This window comes from Perognathus longimembris, chromosome 1 (assembly GCF_023159225.1).
Source record: "Perognathus longimembris pacificus isolate PPM17 chromosome 1, ASM2315922v1, whole genome shotgun sequence".
Classification (NCBI taxonomy): Eukaryota; Metazoa; Chordata; class Mammalia; order Rodentia; family Heteromyidae; genus Perognathus; species Perognathus longimembris.
This window is the reverse complement of record NC_063161.1, coordinates 69,891,687-69,911,230: the sequence shown is the minus strand read 5'-3', so window position 1 is coordinate 69,911,230 and position 19,544 is coordinate 69,891,687. Positions and strand designations below refer to the sequence as shown.

Genomic DNA, 19,544 nt, shown 5'->3' with positions numbered 1-19,544 from the left:
TCAGCTATCAGGTGAATGCCTCAGCTTTTCCATATGCAGCCTGGAGAAAGCATAGGCTGTCTTCAAGTCAGGTAGCATGGGTAACTGTGGTGTCATATGTTTTGTAGTGTTCAGGGGGTGTGCAGGGTATGAAAATGCTAACACAAAAGTTGACATTGTACAAAATTGTACAAAGTTTACCTGTACAAATAATAATGCATTACTCTGTGTGCCACTGGTTAATAATTAAGGCAGAAGAACAGGGATCAAAGTCCATGTCTACTTCCTCATTAAGTAAGTGTGACAGGAGGACACAGCCAATATTTGGCCAGAGTCTGTGTCTAGAAGTCAGAAAGACTTGGGAGAAAAAGAGCAAAAAGTGTTAGTCATGACAGAGAAGTTCCCTGGACTTCTCTCAGGAAACCACTTCTTCCTCAAAGCTTGTGGAATATTGACTCAAGCAACACTAGTTTTATTTGTGGACTTAAGGGGTCCATATTCTCAGAAAAGAAGCTACACTCAGTCTTTTTTATTCATTTCTGCCTGAACAATTGTCCTCCTGTCATTGTAATTTCTCTTTCTTCTTTCAGAACAGAGTGGATTTTCTCCAACTTATGATGAACTCTCAGGATTCCAATGATAAAGAGTCACATAAAGGTAAAAAGTGATTCTTCTTGGTGTCTACACATAGGAATCAAAAGGAGGCATTTTTCTAGAAGTGATGGAGAGTTTCTGGGTAGACTATTTCTAACAAGTTGCAGTAAGATACAAGTTGCAGAATTGCATATGAAAGCCAGAGAACTTTCCAGAAACACTTGGGGATAAATACATTGGAAATCTAAAGGGAGTTCATGCCTGGCCGTCCTCAGAGATTTTGGATGACCTAAATCAGTACAAATGCTGAATCTCAGCCTTATCTAGACTCACTGAATCAGAAACCTCTGTAAGTCTACAAATGTCCTGTCTTTTTATTCCTTTTTATTTTATTTATTTTTGGTGCTGATCCTGGGACTTGAACTTCAGGACCTAGGTGCTCTCTCTGGGGTTTTTCTTTTTTTTTCCCCTGGAGACTAGTGCTCTACCACTTGAGTCACAGCTCCACTTCTTTGTCTCTGTTTGTTTTCTTTTTTTTTTTTTTTTTGATGATGGTTAATTGGAGATAAGAGTCTCATAGATTTTCCTTCCTGGACTGGTTTTGAACCACAATTATATCTCAGCCTCCTGAATAGGATTATAGGCGTGAGCCCCTGGTGCCTGACCTTCTTTCTTCCTTCTTTTCATGGTTTTATCATTCACTTATTTCTTGACTAAAATCACTATTACCATAATGATTGAAAAGTGATGATTCTCTAATCCCACCATTTATTCTACATTTATTAATGCCTAGTGCTATTAATATATTACACAATTTATATCATCATAATCTTACATATTTCCAACTTATTCTTTTTTAAGAGTCAATATTTATTCTGATTAATATTTTACAAAATTCTGACAGATATACATAGGAGAACTAATTTATTAAACACTTTACAGATTTTCCTTTCCACAAAGTAACACAGTAAGTAGCAAAATAATACTTGGCACAGTTATAAATAAACACAAATTTAAAACATCCATAGCTTAAGTATGATGCTGTTTTATGTCTGTTAATATTTCAAATTAATTCCTACAAACAACAAAGTGAATGAAAAACTCCAAAGAAGTAATTCTTGTTTACAGCTGAGAATTAAGTTCTTATTTCCTGAAAGAATCCAATTAATTTGTATCAACTATTCCCATAAGGTTCACCTCATAGACAACTTTAGAGCTAGGTTAAACTGGTTCCACACAGGACCTACGAAATAATGAAGCAGACGGTACAGTGCTGCATAGCTGGCTCCCAGCCATCTGACAATTCCAAGTTGCAGATTCTTTTTTATCATTATTTCTGGTTTCAAATACTCTCAGGTTTGCTAGTCCAAAATCCTTTAATGTGGGCTCATATGTCATCTGTTATTTTGGATAGCTAAAGCAGACCTTAATTTTGAGCTCACTTTTCAATTCTTAGTACAATTGAAGGAACTGTATAGAGATTTTCCATATCCTACTTCTCCTAAATATGCACCCATCCTGTTATCATCGTCCTCACCATGCCATCCATATATTGTCACTCATGAACCCATATTGAGATTTTATTATCAGCAAAGTCCATATTTCACATTGAGCCTCAATGCTGGGCCTCATACATTCTGAGTGTTGACAAATGTATAATGACGTGTCTTCCCCTATTGTAATATCCAAAGTACTTAGGATCCTTTTCATCTGTCATCCAGGAAATTCTTCCCTGATTGTATGTATTCCATGTTTCTCTTTTCTTACTCCAGAGATGACTAGACTCTACCATTTCTACAAGGAATCTTCATTTCTTTTAGGGAGAAATAGTGGTAAGAAATACAAAACTTATCCAAATGCTGGTGGCTCATACCTGTAATCCTAGCTACTCAGTTGCTGAGATCTGAGGATCATGGTTTGATGGTATCCCAGGAAAGAAAGTGTGTAAGAGTCTTATCTCCAAATAACCATCAGAAAACCAATGTTATGCTGTGGCTCAAAGTGGTGGAGCACTAGACTTCAGCAAAACAGCTCAGAGACAGCACCAACCTCATGAGTTCAAGCCTCACTACCAACCAAAAAAGAAAAAAAAAAAAAAAACAGAAATCAACATCTTGGGGTTGGGCGATCATGACTACTGTCTTTAGTGGTGACTATTGTGTCACGTGTTCATGAGTTTCTTTTCTTTCCTTTTGGAGTTTTTTCCATTTATTTTGAAGCCCTTCATTTTTTGCTAGTAGATCTTTTTAGTAAAATATCTAATAAAATAATTTGTGTATAACTGAGAAATACTAGACTGGGCGCCAGTGGCTCACACAGCCTAGCTACTCAGGAGGCTGAGATCTAAGGATAGCAGTTCAAAGCCACCCCACAGAGGAAAGTCCATGAGACTCTTATCTCAATTATCAATTAACCACCAAAAAAAACTACAAGTGGAGCTGGGATTCTAGCTGACAAAAAAAAAACTGAGAAAAACTTTTATGTCTTCTCATATAAAGTGAGACAAATAGTGTATCTCTTGAGTTTCTCCCATTCATTTACACAACTAAAATCTTCAAACATACAAACTAATCCGTAGATCTGATACTGGTGACAGTACCTGATACTGTCACCAGTATCAGATCTACCAGTGATTTAACAACCATCTAACGGAGGACAGTGGGTTCTCAATCAGAGATGGAATGACTACAGTATAGAACTGTGAAGCAGCCCTGTCTATATCTGCTTCTCTTTGCCTGTTGACCTGTCTCTTTGTTCATTAATTTCTGTGATCAAGACAACATCCTTTTCCTGTGCTAATCAGTAAAATGAATTCTAGTCACACATGAATCTTGCATGTTGCTAAAGACAATAAAGAACTGAAGATACAAGTATACTGAATTTCAATTAATGAAAATTAAAATATCCACCAGTGGCTGCAACCTACCATGGTAGGCAGCTGACTCTAAACTGTGACTTTAAAGTTCAATTTCCGTTCAGGAGCATGGCTCTACATGGAACTGCTTTATCTGAAATATTTCCTTTCCTTGTAGCTCTGTCTGATCTGGAGATTGCAGCCCAATCCATTGTATTTATTTTTGCTGGCTATGAGGCAAATAGCAGTGCACTTTCCTTTATCATGTATGAATTGGCCACTCACCCCGATATCCAGAAGAAGCTGCAGGAGGAGATTGATGCGGCTTTACCCAATAAGGTAAGGACATGATACCTGGAAATGGAATGAGATAAAGGATTGGCAAGCAGGCCTCCTCATAACTTGCAGTAGGACTTTATTTGGAAAAAAAAAATGGGGATTGGGAGCTGTCCCTGAGATCTATAGCTCAACTCTAGTGCTCTACATTTTGAGTGACAGCATCACTTCTGGGGCTTTTTTTGAGTGGTTAAATGGAAGATCAGTCTCATGGGGATCTTTTCTGCCCCGGCTGGCTTTAAACCACGATCCTCAGATCTCAGCCTCCTGAGTAGCGAGGATTACATATGCAGCCACCGATGCCCGGTAGGCTTGATTTAAACAAGAAAGAAAGCAATATTTTTTTCATCAGAAATATGTATGGCTAGCTGCTACTGGTTCAAGCCTGGAATACTAACTACTCAGCAGGAGGAGATCTAAAGATTGCAGCCTGGGCACAAAAGTCTGTGGATTCCTATCTCCAATTAACCAATCAAAAAGCCAAAAGTGAGCTGTAGCTCCAGTGGTATAGGAGCAACTTGCAATGAAAAGGCTCAGGAACAATCCCAAGGCCCTGAGTTCAAGCTGCAGATCCAACACAAAAAGGAAGAGAGAGGGCTGGGAGGATGGCCTAGTGGCAAGAGTACTTGCTGCGTATTCATGAAGTCCTGGGTTCGATTCCCCAGCACCCACATATATAGAAAAACGGCCAGAAGTGGCGCTGTGGCTCAAGTGGCAGAGTGCTAGCCTTGAGCAAAAAGAAGTCAGGGACAGTGTTCAGGCTCTGAGCCCAAGAGCCCAAGGCCCAGGAGGCAGGGAAAGAAAAAAGAGAAGGGGAAATAGAGAGAAATAGAGGAAGGAAGGAAGGAAGGAAGGAAGGAAGGAAGGAAGGAAGGAAGGAAGGAAGGAAGGAAGGAAGGAAGGAAGGAAGGAAGGAAGGAAGGAAGGAAGGAAGGAAGGAAGGAAGGAAGGAAGGAAGGAAGGAAAGGGTAGAGGGAGAGAGAAAGGAAGACAGACAAGCAGAAAGACATTTGAAGGAACTAGAGAGAGAAAAACAAAGAGAGAAATAGGAAATTAATTATATCCATAGAAATATAAGATATGCTGGCCCTGGTGCATTTGCTATTACCACAATAATACAAAGTAAAGAAACATCCACAAAACCTGGGTACCATAAAAGTGAACAATTAATTATCAGTCCAGTGTATGAGTACTTAACGGTGCAGACACTGCTGAAACCATACTCTCCTACCTGTTAGCTGGGCAAGGCTGACTTAGCTGATTCACTTACTCAGTTCTGTTCCACCCATCCTCGTATTGCATCACAGAGCTAGAGCTGAAGAAATCTTGACAGGAACCAAGGTGTGTAGCTCCTGTGCCAAACTCAACCTCAACATTATAGGCTTTCCAATGTACACCAAGAAATAGCCACATTCTTATGTCCAATTAACCACCAAAAAGTCAGACGTGGACTTGTGGCTCAAGTGATAGAGTGGTAGCTTTGAGGAAGAAAAGGTCAGGGACGCACCCAAGCATTGGGTTCAAGTCCCAAGACTGGCATAAAATTTAAAAGAAACAGTGTTATGTCATGACTAATGTTTATTAACATTTCAGTAGGGCTTTAAATAACTAAGGAAACATTTTTATTTTCTTGGAAAGACCTTTATTATATATAATGCATAGTGTATATGTGTGTAATTTTATATTGCTATAATATATTAAATAAATATGTGTATTGCATTGTAAAAAAAAAAAAAAGAAATAGCCACACAATTCCCACACAAAATTCCTATCTTTACGAATTTGAGAGGCTGAGGGGCATAGAGCACCTTCCCTATGGGGCTGCTGTAGCTATATGGTGGCAAGACATTTCTTCAGACATCAGTCAAGCCCTGAAACATCAACCCACAGACTGGTCCAGCACCTCAGCAAGGAGCTGACAGTGGACACCTGTTCCCAATGGAACTTTCAGCAGAACTGAAATTGGGGGCCCTGGTGGCATCCAGTCTTCATCAGTCTTTCTGTCATAATAGCACAAATTATTCATCTTGCACCAATATAATACAAGATTTCTATCCTAACACTGATCCTAGTATTAGACTATTGCTTAGGATTGCTAAGCAGGAATTGTCAACCTAAAACCCCTTAGGGGTTGGAGGCATGGCTTAGTTAGTACAGCCCTAGCCAATGAGGGAGCCAAACTGCCAAGTTCAGACTTAGATCACCAGGCTTGGACCAAAAACAAATGTCTTTTTGAAAAGCCTAGTAGGCTGGCACAGACCAGTAATCCTAGCATCACAAAAGGTTGTGCCTGGAATATTGCAAATTCAAATGAAGGCTTGTCAATATAGCAAGTCAGTTTTTCTATATGGTGGTACTAAGGCTTGAAATTAGGGATTCATTCCTTCATTAGACTTTCATGCTCATGTCTGGCACTCTACCATTTGAGGTATGTCTCCACTTTGGCATTTTGCAGATTAATTGGAGATAAGAGTCTCATGGGCCTTTCTACCAGCATTGGCCTTGAAGCAAAATACTCCAGCTCTCAAACTCATGAGTATCTAAGATTATAGGCATGAGCCACCAGTACCCAACTAAAACTGCTTTGTGATTTTGGTGTCAGTCCTGAGGCTTGAACTCATGGTGCTGTCCCTGAGCTTCTGTGCTCAAGGCTAGTGCTCTACCTCTTAAGCCACAGCTCCAATTCTGACTTTTTGAAAGTTCATTGGAGTTAATAGTCTCATGGCTTTTCCTCCCAAAACTGCCTTCAAACAATGATCCTCACATCTCAGACTCCTCAGTAGCTAGAGTTACAGGCTACTAGCACCCAACTAATGTTTTTTAAGACTTATTTGAAATAGAAATAGGAATAACAGATACTTTTCATTTCTATGCTTCTTTGACATAGATTTGTGGTCTCCATTGAAAGTGACAGCAACTTTAGCACATTTTTCTTTGTCAAAATCTTGGCAATCTTTTTCTTTGAGAGAAATCAGTACATGGGATTTTACTCATATTTGGTAGAAGTTAGTCCCAAATATCTCCTATATTCATAATGCCACATGTCTCACTGAGTCAAGGACCTGATTGTTTAAATACTTTGTACATGCTGAAGGCCTAGAGTGATGACAAGTTAAATTCTAGAGCCTGTAATAATACTATCATATAGCACAGATTCAGTTGAAAATTATTCCAGATTTTAATTTCCCAACATCTGTTTCTTTCTCCCTAGGCACCTGCCACATACGATGCCCTGGTAGAGATGGAGTATCTGGACATGGTGGTGAATGAAGCTCTCAGATTTTACCCCATTGCTAACAGAGTTGAGAGAGTCTGTAAAGAAGATGTTGAAGTCAAAGGGGTGTACATTCCAAAAGGGACAGTGGTGATGATACCTGCCTTTGCTATTCACTATAACCCCAAGTACTGGCCAGAGCCTAAGGAGTTCTGCCCTGAAAGGTATGGGAACTCCAGCAAAAGGGGCCTGTCCTCAACCAGGGTGAGCCATGCATGGGATAAAGAGTCTGACTGGAGGTTATATACAAGTGATTCTCCATTCATTTGAATCTGACATTTTGTTTAGGGAACCTTTTCCTTGCAAAATGGTCATCACTTTTGAAATTGTACAACCCTGCACCAGAAAAATAACACATGGGGCCAGAAATGTGGCTTAGTGGTAGAGTGCAAGGATGCATGAAACCCTTGGTTCAACTCCTCATGACCACAGAAACAGAAAAAAGCCAGATGTAGAGCTGTCACTGCAGTGGGAGAGTACTAGCCTTGAGCCAAAGAAACTTAGGGACAGTGTCCAGGCCTTGAGTTCAAGCCCTAGGACTGACATAAAAAAAAAAAAACACGTGCCCATTGACAGTGTCAGACTTAAGATAATACTCATTAATGAACAGATGCTTGTTTTCATGGTCCTATATCTATGCATACACAGACACTGATGATTGAACCAGGACATTCTGATTGCTAGGAAAGCATACTAACTTAAGTAATACCTGTAGCACTTTTATATTGATTTTACTTTTCATGTACCATATAACTAAATTTTTCCGGAATGATCTAAAATTTGTGATCCTCCTCCATTCACATCCCTCAGTAGCTTAATTACAGGTATGTAACACCATATTCTTGTATGGCAACCCCATCCACACACACATCCCAACCCTCCCCTGACTCCAGTATTGCGCTGTTACAGATCACTTGTATAGATTTCACAACGTTCCCTAAAGTATAATAATTCTTGGAAGCATATATAATGTTGATGCTCTCATCACTCCTCCTAAACAAATGTCTTCTTTAATATAATGAATTAAGAAGAATTAATCTGAATAACTCAAGGGATTTCAGTCATTTTTAACTTAATGGAGGAGGTAGGCAAAATGTCAGTGATAGAAAAAGAGCAGAGGATCAAACCATGCCATTATAGGGGGGCAGAGAGAAAGGGAAACAAGATTTAAGAAAAGAAGAGGAAGAAAAAGAAAAATGAGAGGAAGAGGAGAAAACAGCAGGAGGAAGAGAAGACAAGCAAGAGGATGAGGAGCGTAACAAATGACAGGAAGAAAAGAAAGCCAAGGGGAGGAGAAAGAGGAAAGGAAACCTTAAAACTCCCAAGTGGTAGAGGTTTGCTCCTGCTCCTGTTCCTGCCTCCAGGAACATCTGAACAGCTTCCGTGGGAGCCAGGGCATTATGTTACTTCAGGCAGTCTAATTCCCTTTTACAGTAGAAATTGGAATTATGGTGTATGTTACATTTTCCATCAAACAGTATTTATATCATCTCAACAACACTAGAAGCTTCTATAAGGTAAGGGGTGCAGAAATGAGCTTCAGTGTACATTTCCCAAAGTTAAATGCAGTAGTATAAACTGGCCAGTCCAGAAGTCTATCCGGTATACTACAGGCTATGGACATATGAATGACCATTGCAAATATGCAGTTCTTGAGAGGTTTGTGTTCCATTAACTGGTTTTCATTCACATTGTGATACCAGGTTCAGCAAGAAGAACAAAGACAACATTGATCCATACACATACCTGCCCTTCGGAGCTGGGCCCAGAAACTGCATCGGCATGAGGTTTGCTCTCATGAACATCAAACTTGCTGTCATCAGAGTCCTGCAGAATTTCTCCTTCCAACCCTGTAAAGAAACCCAGGTGAGTCAGAAACTTTCTGTATAAAGAATGAATGATTTACAAGGAAGTCCTTTTTCAAATTAGAGATCTATTGCATGTATCAGTGTATATATGTATATGTTTAATATTTTATCATTAAAATATTAATATACATTTTAATATTTTCCTAGTGGAAAATTATCTATTCAGAGCTAGTTTTAAACTTTAATGGTTTATTTCAAGTTATAAATCTGTGGAGGCATAAAGCACAATTAAACTGATCTAATAGTCAATTCAAGTCAGCATGACATGATTCTGTGTGAGCTCCTTGACATTGAGTAAGGTTTTAAAATTGGCTTCAAATTAACTGATAGAAATAGTTTGGTTTCAGGTCTGGGAATATGGCCTAGCGGTAGAGTACTTGCCTCACATACATGAAGCCCTGGATTCGATTCCTCAGCACCACATATATAGAAAAAGCCAGAAGTGGCTCAAGTGGTAGAGTGCTAGCCTTGAGCAAAAGGAAGCCAGGGACAGTGCTCAGGCCCTGAGTTCAAGCCCCAGGACTGGCAAAAAAAAAGAAAGAAATAGTTTGGTTTCAAATTAACTGGAGATGAAACATGAAAGTACAGTCAAAAGAAGTTTGAGGGCTCCACTTTACCAGAGCTTACCAAATCCCTGCAATTAATGTTTCCAAACCACTTGTGTACACTGTCATCACCAAGCAGCTTAAAATAATCATGATGCTTGGTCATCTCAGGTATTTAAAAATAACTCAAAAGAACATGGCTTTCAAAGCTCCTCATTGGTGAATCACTGACTTAAAGCACTGCTCTAGCTATAAAGAACTTCAACAATGTAGCTGTCCTACTTGTCCTCACATTTCAAGAGCTCTGTCCTGTATAAACAGGAATCCTTTACTATTCCCGCAAGCCATCAACAATTCAAGTCCAAATTCAATCTCCAAACCCCAACAAGGAGCTTTCCCCATCTTGTCCAGACCCCATGGATTCCTCTGCTCTATTATGGCTTCCTGTAGGCTGTTTTCACCTATGTGGATAGCACCTATGTTGTCATTAAGCCATCTGATTTGGCTCTCTGTATTTTCTTTATGTTGAAAATTGTCCCCATTAGTTTCTGCTTTACCTCCCTTCAATTCTTCCACAATTGCCAGCCATGTGGAGTTTGTGCATTAAAATCCTTCAGTAAATGTTTAAGAAGTGATATCCAAGGCAGGAAATGTGGCTCACTGGGAGAGTGTTTGCCTAGCATGCATGAAGCCCTGGTTTGATTCCGTTCTACCACAGAAACAGAGCCGGAAGTCCTGCTGTGGCTCAAGTAATAAAATCTAGACTTGAGCAAAAGCAGCTCAGGGACAGTGCCCAGGCCCTGAGTTCAAGCCCTAGGACTAGCAAATATATATGCAGAAGTGGCATGCAATTATGTTGGAGTTCTTTTATATTCACCTTAAAATATTTTAATACATGTCATTTGTATATATCTTTCAGTGCCTCTTTCTCCAGGGAAAATAAACTGTGTATTGTTTTTAAGTTGTCTAATAAGGTGATACATTTAGAGAAAGTCCATAAATGCTTCTTTTGTAGAAATTAAAAGAACAACGTGCCCTTTCATGTGAAATGAATTTTGAGCAGGTTAGTTTCCAGGTCTACAGCACTTCCAATATAACTCCTCCCTCCCATTGACATTTTGCATGGTGAGAGTAGCACAGTTATCCCTCCCTTTCACTATACAGTTCTGCCCAGACCACTCTCTGAAGCTTTTACTCTCCCTGTTCTGTTCTCCAGGTCCTCTCAGTTTTCTTTAAATGCAAAATTGTATCTGTAGATACAGTCTGTTCATATACCAGTATATGTTTCCTGCCACTTTGACTGGTTCTTTCCTTTTCTTCTTGCCACTACTGAAGTTTGAACTCAGGGCCCTGTGCTTGCTCAACTTGCTTGGTCAGCTAGTGTGCCATCATTTGAGCCACACCTCCAGCCTGGCTCTTTTGCTGGTTATGTTGGAGATGGAAAGTCTTTGACTTTTCTGCCCAAGCTGGCTTTGAACCACAATCTCCCAGGATTCCGTCTACTGAGTAGGATTATATGTGTGAGCTACCCACAAGAGGTTCTTTGCTTGACTTTCACTTCCATTACTGCACTCTGCAGCTGCACCATTCCATGCTGGGAACTTGGTCTATTGCAGTTGACTGTCCTATTCTTGCTGCCAAAACCACCTCCTTCTTTTAAAAAATACAGTTCTACCAATAGTCTATGCTTATAATCCTACATACTCAAGAGGCTGAGATCTGAAGGTCATGATTCAAAGCCAGCCCAAGCAGGAAAGTCTGTGAGACTCTTAATTCCAGTTAACCACCAAAACATCTGGAAGTAGAGATGTGGTTCAAAGTGGTAGAGTGCTAGCCTTGAGCAAAAGAGCTCAGGGACAACACTTAGGCTATGAGTTCAAGCCTCAGGGTCAGCACACCCCAAAAATATACTTCTATGTCTAAACTATAGAAATCTCAACATGTTCCTAACATCACCCACCTAAAAGTGAGATTTCTCTTCAGCCGTTCTAAGTCCCTTCCCAAGAAATATGCAAGTGCCATTGATCCACCATTTAAAAAGTTCTTCATTGCTGTCTCTGTGTGTGCATGCATGTGTGAACTCACATGTGTGTGGCAATAATGAGACAAAATTCAGGGCCTCCTTTGTCCTTTCCATTGATGGCTTGCATCCTACCATTTGAGCCATATCTCTGGGCATGGTAGTTTGTTACTTAAGAGACACAAGTCTTAGGAACTTTTCAAATTATGATTCTCTAGGTTGCAGCCTCCTGTGTAGCTAAGATGGCAAGCATGATTACCAGCTTGCATTATTATTCTTTGTTTTTTTTGGGGGGGTGGGGGGACATTGATTGTGGAGCTTGAACTCAAGGCCAGGGTGTTATTCCTGAGCTTTTCCTTTGCTCCAGGCTAGTGCTCTACCACTTGAGCCACAGCTCCACTTCCTGTTTTTTAGTGGTTAACTGAAGGGTAAGAGTCTTATGGGGTCTTTTCTGCCCAGGCTGTCTTCAAACCTTGATCCTCAGATCTCAGCCTCCTAAAAAGCTAGGATTACAGGCATGAGCCACCAGCACCCAACTTGCATTATTGTTTTGGTTTTTGTTGTTTCTTTTTTTTTCCTGCCAGTGTGGGAACTTGGGCTCCTTGGGCACTGTCTCCGAGCTTCTTCTGCTCAAGGTTAGTGCCGTACAACATGAACCACAGCATTAATTCCGGCTCTTTGTGAATAGATTATTGGAGGTAAGAGTCCCATGAACTTTCCTGCCTGTGCTGGCTTTGAAACCCAATCCTCAGATCTCAGCCTCCTGAGTATCTAGGATTACAGGCATGAACCACTGACACCCACTTCATTATTATTCTTATGTAGCTGTTTTCCCTGTCTTCAGTGGTGGTTGGTCGTTCACTCATTGTTTCTCTACATATTTGTTCCAACAATTGCAGATTCCTCTTGTATTAAGCAAGAAGTTACTCCTTCAACCAGAAACTCCTATTGTTCTAAATGTTATGCTGAGAGATGGAGCATAAATGGAATATGAATTTCCTTCAGGAGTACTGCTATGTTCTTCAGGAACACCAGAGATTTTAACTTACTGTGTGATTAAAATAATGACCAAGGTGTGCTGAATGAACTGCTTTTGATGGATGCTCAGGAGTTCAGAAATTGACTAATCCTGCTCAGTGATTGCTAATGTAGAGTATCAATTATTTCATAATGTAGAGGAAATGGCTACATTGTCACCAAATAGGCAGATTTATCCCCTCTGGATCTTCTGGTATTATCTGTATCCACTTTCATCAGCTCCTTTTCAACTCAGTTTAAAATAAACATTTCTCTATAATTTATCAACAATTTCTTTAAGGAAAATGGGAAGTCTTGTAACTATAATAATGATACTTATCACATGTTTTCTTTGTAATAACACTATAGTCAATCTTACGTTGAGAAAATAAAGATCTCTCTTTGAAAATATCTGCTTTGGTTATGTATGTTAAGAGGGGGAGTTGGCCGGGCACTGTGGCTCATGCCTGTCATCCTAGTTACTCAGCAGGCTGAGACCTGAGGATCCTGCTAGAAGCCAGCCCAGCTTTCAAGTCTTTCAAGGACTCAGGATATTCTTGTCTCCAATCAACCATGCAAAAACTCGAAGCAGAGCTGTGGCTCAAAGTGGTACAGCACTAGCCTTGCAAAAAAAAAAAGAGCTCATCCCTACAAACCACAAAGAAAAAGAAAAAAGAGAGAGGGTAGAAAGTGGGTGCTTACATTTATCTAGGATTAGGAAGAAGCTTTCCTTGTTCCCTGCTGTAAGGAGCTAATTTTCTATTTTATGCCCAGCATATGTCTGTCTGGCTTTTAGGGAATTTTCAAGAGCTTTACTCTGGTGTACATAATGGAATGTATGCCTGAAGACCAAATGGTGGCATTGATCCTTCCTACCTCCTGGTTTACTGGCACCTCATCTCTCCAGTCCTATGTTTGTCTGACCAAAGTTTATGCCATAATGTGCTCTGAGAGATGTGGGCACAGGAGATAGCCCAGGTAACATGAAAGGGTGTTCATTTTGAGTCTCCCAGCATGAAGAACAAGCAGAAAAATTATGTGTAAGATTAAATTTTCATATAAGCTATATGGCAAACAGGCCAGTAAAATAGCTGTTTACAACTAGGAGTTTTTAGGCAGTTCCTGTTAGCATACCTTCTGTCTTCTACCTATTTGGCTTAATTGATTTGTGAATCACACTGTTGATCAGTCCTGTTGTTACAATTTTTACGGTTTTTTTCTTACCATATATTAGTTGTACAAAGGGGTTTCATTGTGATTTCTGATATATGCATGCAGTTAACTTATTCATGCTGCTGTCATGAGGACCATTTAGACGGTTGTGAAAGAACTTTAAAAAACATAAGGTGCCGAGTCCATTTTACTGGATAATTCATCCAGAGAGACACTAAACCCTTTGTGATAGTATGCTCCTGTAATTCCAGCAACTAAGAGCCAGGACAGCACTGAGTTCCAGCCCTCCCGGGGTTACCTAAAAAGACTCTTGTTACAAAGTCAAAACAGAAACAAAAGCCAGGCGACAGTGGTTCCAGCCTACTGAGATCTGAGGATCAAGGCTTGAAGCCAGCCTGGGCAGAAAACTCCATGAGACTAACTCCAATTAACCACCCAAAAAGCTGGAGGTAGATCTTACTCAAAAACAAATGTACTCTTCATCTTACTTAAGTAATTGTATCTCCTCTTGCACATCACATTTATAAAAACAATCTAATTTTTTAATGAATGCTTCAGAGTAGAGGGGGTCCAATTAAATATATACTTACCTAAGGGGGAAAAAAAAGCCAGACATGGACATGCAGCTCAAGTGGTAGAGTGTTAGTCTTGAGCAAAAAAAGCTCAGGGATGGCACCTACCCAGGCTGAGTTCAAGTCCCAGGACCAGCACAAAAACAAACAAACCTGGATCGCCATGTGATCTGCCCACCCCCACCCACCAGTAGTCCCTCCATTCTCTCTGCTCAGTGATCAAACAGGCCATGCCCCCAACACAGTATGATATACAGACCCACACCAGGCCTCTGGGCCCACAGCACATGGCATCTCCCCTCCTTCCTACCACTGGACCCACCCCAACCCACCCACCTAGGTCAAGGCTTAACTTGCTCCCAACTCATCCTTCCTGGGGCAGAGGCCGCTGGGATGTGGCCCGATGCCACTGGGGAGCCCTGCAGGCTCTGCCATTGCTGAGAGGAAAGCTGCCCACCACTAGGCCGCCTCTGTACGGTGGCCTGCAGGGAAGGACAGGTGAGGGGTCTCTGTGAATACAAGGGAGACACTTCACAAGGAAGCTTGAGTTTTTCTCAAATGTGCAAAATCCACAGAGGCGCAGTTAAAAGTGGAAAAGGGATTTTATTTACTGGTCTGTGACTACCTTGTCCTGGGCTAATGTAATAACCAGCGGAGCAGGAAGTCCTGCCCCTTACTGGTGTCTCTGCCACATGGACCACACCTGCAGGAGGGGGAGTGGCATTAGGGAATGGTTGGACCCGACTGCTGGCTCATCAGGAGTGGGGAAAGGCATCCTAGGAAGTCCCACCACATGCTGGTGTTATGCCCAGATTTCTGGTCCCCAAAGACCACCAAGGAGCCAATTCCAATGCAAACGCATGAATCTTTATTGCAAGCTCAAGCCTGGACTCTCAACCATCACCAACACAGCCAATCTGGATTGAGAGCCCCGACTCTCAGATAGGTAGGGTTTTTACTGTGATTACAACAGGGGCAGGGTATTTCCAACTTGGCAGATACTTAATTGGATGGCATTTAGCAAGCAAGTCTTGCCCTATCTACCTTTTCAGTTATCTATTTTGGCTTTGAAAAGGGGAACTGGCCTTGGTATCAGGAACTGACAGCAGGTGGTCAGGTAGCACTAGTGCAGGGGGTTAATGAAGGGGGTAGAGCAAGTCACAAATGGATTAAGCAAGCTGTTTACAGAAGCAGAATTTTGTGGTCAGGCTGACCTAGTACCAACTTTAGTCTAACAATTGCTACCATGTTTTCCCATTACCACTAAGCAAGCTTGAGCGGGCTAAAACAATCTAGTACTCAATCATAAGTTACCATGACATTTCTACTACTATTATGGTTATTTCTATAGTGTATGACTATGATCATTTTTTACTGTCCGTTACCATAGATACAGAGGGGAACAAGGGCTCCCTATATTTTTAAATGTCAAGCTACAAGAAACCAGTCTCACAGGTGGAGGTGTAGCCCTCTAGCATGGAGTCATCACCAGGATTTAGAAGCTGTTATAATTTTAACACTAAAACTTATAGTCACTCAGGTTCTCAGATTAGCCCTCACACTGGCACCACTGCCATGGTGGCACTTCCAAGTGTACCTGGCTGCTGGAGGGGGCGAAGCATCAGAAGGCCAGGGTGTGTGTGTGTGCGCGCGCACGCGTGTGTGTGTGTGTGTGTGTGTGTGTGTGTGTGTGTGTGTGTATTCTGCCTGTTTGTAGGGAGGAGGAAGAGGAGAAGGAAGAGGAGGAGGAGGAGGAGGAGGAGGAGGAGGCGTCAGGCTGTGCCTGCAGAGGAGTGGAGTTTCAAATACAAATGAAAGCTGAAGTGTAAAGTGTTAAAGCAGAGGTTGGTAAAAGACAAGGCTTTAAAAAAATCAAAAATGAATTCCTGGATTTAAAGTTTGGAAATAAAGTTGTCCTAAGTGTTTGTTTCAAATTGGAAAAAGGAAAAATTAGGGCTATCAAAATGATTGTTTAATTGCTATTCCAGTTTGCCTTATAGGTTTTTTTGTAACAGTTCCCAGGTATGGAACATATGGCTTTTACCTTTAAAAACCCAGCCCTACTAAAGCTCAATGCCACCGTTCTTCTCTATCCCAGTGGTGAAGAACAGTCGCATCGGAGCCGAATAAAGACTCCTGGCCTGATTGACTGAATGTTGGTGACTTTATTATTGTGGGTTTGAGCCCCACCTGGTGCCCAGTATACAACAGCCAAGAAATGTATCCAATGCCTAACGTATGAAACTGTAACCTCACTGTACATCAGTTTGATAATAAAAAAAAAAAAAGTTAATCCAAGCCTGGAAGTCATAGGAGATGTTAGAATATATTAGACTTTACCAGAAACTACACAGACATCAGGTACAAAAGAACAAAAGAAAGGTTTATCGCCAGCAAAGGGACCAGCAAGACCCCTCCTCACAAGGGAGAAGTGAGAAGTGCCGTCTATTGTCTGGGGTGACCTATATAACCTAGGAGGTCTTGGAGGTGGTGACCCTGGTGTGGACTTGTGGCCCAGGGTCTTCATCATGGCCAGCTAGGATTTATGTCTGCTACCCAAATGATTGATAAGGGTCCTGCAGCTGCCCAGGCCTGAAGGTCACTCTAAGGGGACCTTATTGGCTTATATGGTTATAATTTCCCCCAAAGGAGTGCCATCTCAAGGGAAAGGGGAGTGGAGGCTGATTATTTACTGCCTTCACTAGATGGGCCTAGTATTGCCAAGGAAAGGAACTTGCTAAGCTGTGGGAGAGGAGGCTGTTGGGCTTACAGCAGAATAGTTTGTAAGCATGTCTTTCTACTGCCCATGCCTGTCTACTTTGTAACTGGGCAGGAACTTGCCAGTCATTTGTGACAGTGGGTAGCAAAAGCTAAGATTGTCAAAGGGGGAATAGTTAAAAAAAATCCCAACCCCCTGAATCTGCTCAAAGCCCTAACTAGCAGTGAATTTTGAGCTGATACATCTGTTCAGGAAAAGAAAGGTTGTAGACTTGAGATCATGTCCCTATTGAGATCTGTCTAAGACCTGCAAAGATAAGTTAGTAATTGTTAGGGTCACCAGAGATCAGTTTCCCTAGGCAGCCAGGAAAGTGCTTTTGTAAACCAGAGTGCTACAAAGGCTAGAAACTGCTGTGCCCCCAAGAAAAGATCTGTGCAGTTGTTAAAAGTTAAATGTTGGGGCTGGGGATATGGCCTAGTGGCAAGAGTGCTTGCCTCATATCCATGAGGCCCTGGGTTCAATTCCCCAGCACCACATATACAGAAAATGGCCAGAAGTGGCGCTGTGGCTCAAGTGGCAGAGTGCTAGCCTTGAGCAAAAAGAAGCCAGGGACAGTGCTCAGGCCCTGAGTCCAAGCCCCAGGACTGGCCAAAAAAAAAAAAAAAAGTTAAATGTTGTATGTAATTTCCAGTTTGGAGTAAATATCGCTCCTACTAACATTTGATCCTGGCAACCTAGTTTCCCAGCTAGGTTGGCCCAGCACCTCTGAGTCAGCTTGAAGAAGTTACAGAAGATGGATCTTCGCCCATCAATTCCCTTTAAGATCAAGGGACCAGAGTCATTTTTTGGAAGATGAGATAAGATAAATTAGAGGCATGGGATACAGTAGTAACTAGTGTACAGAGTGGAGACTGCATTTGTCAGAGATGGTTATGGGCCCGAGCCTTCTATGTCTGCCTAGAAAATCCTAGCCTTATTTTTTTTTAAAAATCAGGTTAATAAAAAGTTATTGCCCTGGTAAAAGTCCAAGGGCCACTGCCTAAAGCTGTCTTGAAAACCAGTGCAGTGCTAGCCTGCAAAAGCCAGTATACTTAAAAGGCAACTAGGAAAATATTAGGTAGGTTAAGATTGTTTAATCAGTCTGTGTAGGAATTTGCAGGCAACTGGCAGGAGTTGTGACAGTCCATCAGAACATCTTGGAGACACCACTACAGCCCAGCCCAGATCCAGCCCATCTCTTCTGGATGTGACACTGTACAGGTTCAAGGCTGCCCCCACTGGATTCATCTCTAGCACATCTCCTCCTCTGAGCTGACTGGACCCCTGGCTCTATGAAGAAAACTGAGTATCACTGGTTAGTCTTAGGCACTTAGAGGCACAGGAAACTAGAAAAATCCACTCTAAACAAGTTACATCCTCATGATGATTGGCTCTGGTTTGGTAATGACCTGTTTCTTTCTGGGTATGAACTTAAGCAGAAGCCCCACAACGGATTGACCCCCACCCTATTGTCCCAGGTGCATACGGACACCAGGCAAAACCTCAGGTATCACCCAACCTGCTTTGATATGCAGGCAGGGCAACTCACCTAAGCCCAGCTGTAAACTATCCTTTTGTGGACCAAATGGAAAAGCTACAAGTTCCTAGACCTAGTGGCTCCTTATTTAACCTCTGCCTCCTTGCTCAGACCCCATATAAGCCTGGTCCCAAATTCACTCCCTCACACAACCTCCAAACCCGTGGCAAGGTCTAGGCCCCTCACTGTTCCTCAATAAACAGTCCTCACCTGTTGAGGATAGTCTTGCCTATTCCTTTTCCATTCTCCTCCATTTTCCTAACATATGGTGCCAGAAACCTGGGAGAGGAAAAGCGCCAGGAGTAATTGGGTCCCTCCACCCACCTCCTGGTTGCCTCTCATGGAGCCTTTTTCCTCCTTTTTCTGAGGTCTTTCTCCATGCGGAGCACAGAGCCCACCAAGCTTACTTTGGGCTAAACAGCCATCTGAAATAGCCTTGTGGCCTTTGCCTCTGTAAGCGGTGCATGTCACGTGGATGGGCACCCCACGTGGCTTGAGGTATTATTGCCCCCTGCATAAACCCAGAAAAGACCTCATCTCCCCCTCTTCTTTCTCCCTCACCTGTCTCTGGATTCTCAAACTCTAGGCAGGAGGCTCTTTGCCGTTTGACTGACTCCACCCACCACCACCCAAAAGCCTTCAGGACAAGGTAGCCAGCTTGGTCTGTAGCAGAGGTGCCCTGACACAGACCAGAGGACTCCGGGAGTCCTCCACAAACTTGGGGATTAGAGGTCCCCCAATCCCTTTCTGCAGGGTCCCCATAGACTCTGGGAGTCTCTCACGCTTTGCTGACCCCCAGACACCCTTTAATTAGTGCCGGGCTAGATTTACCTCCCCTGGTGCAGAGATGCTAAGCTTACTCCCTTATCAGTGCTCCCCTTTTCACCCTCTCCCCTGGGCACCCAACCAGCAGGTGGCCAAGGTGGAGCGAGGGACACGGGCTAGCCTAAGGTGCACGTTGCCGAATGAGATCCCCTTTTCCTCCCTCCTTACCCACCAAGGAAGCCAGGTGCAGAC

The 19,544-nt window shown here is 42.1% G+C and overlaps 1 protein-coding gene across 2 annotated transcripts in view; it reads left to right on the top strand.

Annotated features, from left to right (window-relative positions):
• LOC125367244 (cytochrome P450 3A25-like) overlaps window positions 1-19,544 on the top strand; it is a 75,308-nt gene that overhangs the window by 13,225 nt on the left and 42,539 nt on the right. Inside the window, exons 9-13 of one of the 2 annotated variants that reach the window (XR_007214022.1) lie at window positions 570-636; window positions 3,606-3,766; window positions 6,975-7,201; window positions 8,741-8,903; window positions 12,370-12,503. Coding sequence is in view for 1 of the 2 variants with exons in the window: in XM_048367868.1 (XP_048223825.1) it covers window positions 570-636; window positions 3,606-3,766; window positions 6,975-7,201; window positions 8,741-8,903; window positions 12,370-12,453 (702 nt within the window). In the remaining variant the exon portion in view is untranslated. Of the gene's footprint in view, window positions 1-569; window positions 637-3,605; window positions 3,767-6,974; window positions 7,202-8,740; window positions 8,904-12,369; window positions 12,537-19,544 lie in introns of those variants that run through there. The other variant, XM_048367868.1, reaches the window with a different exon arrangement.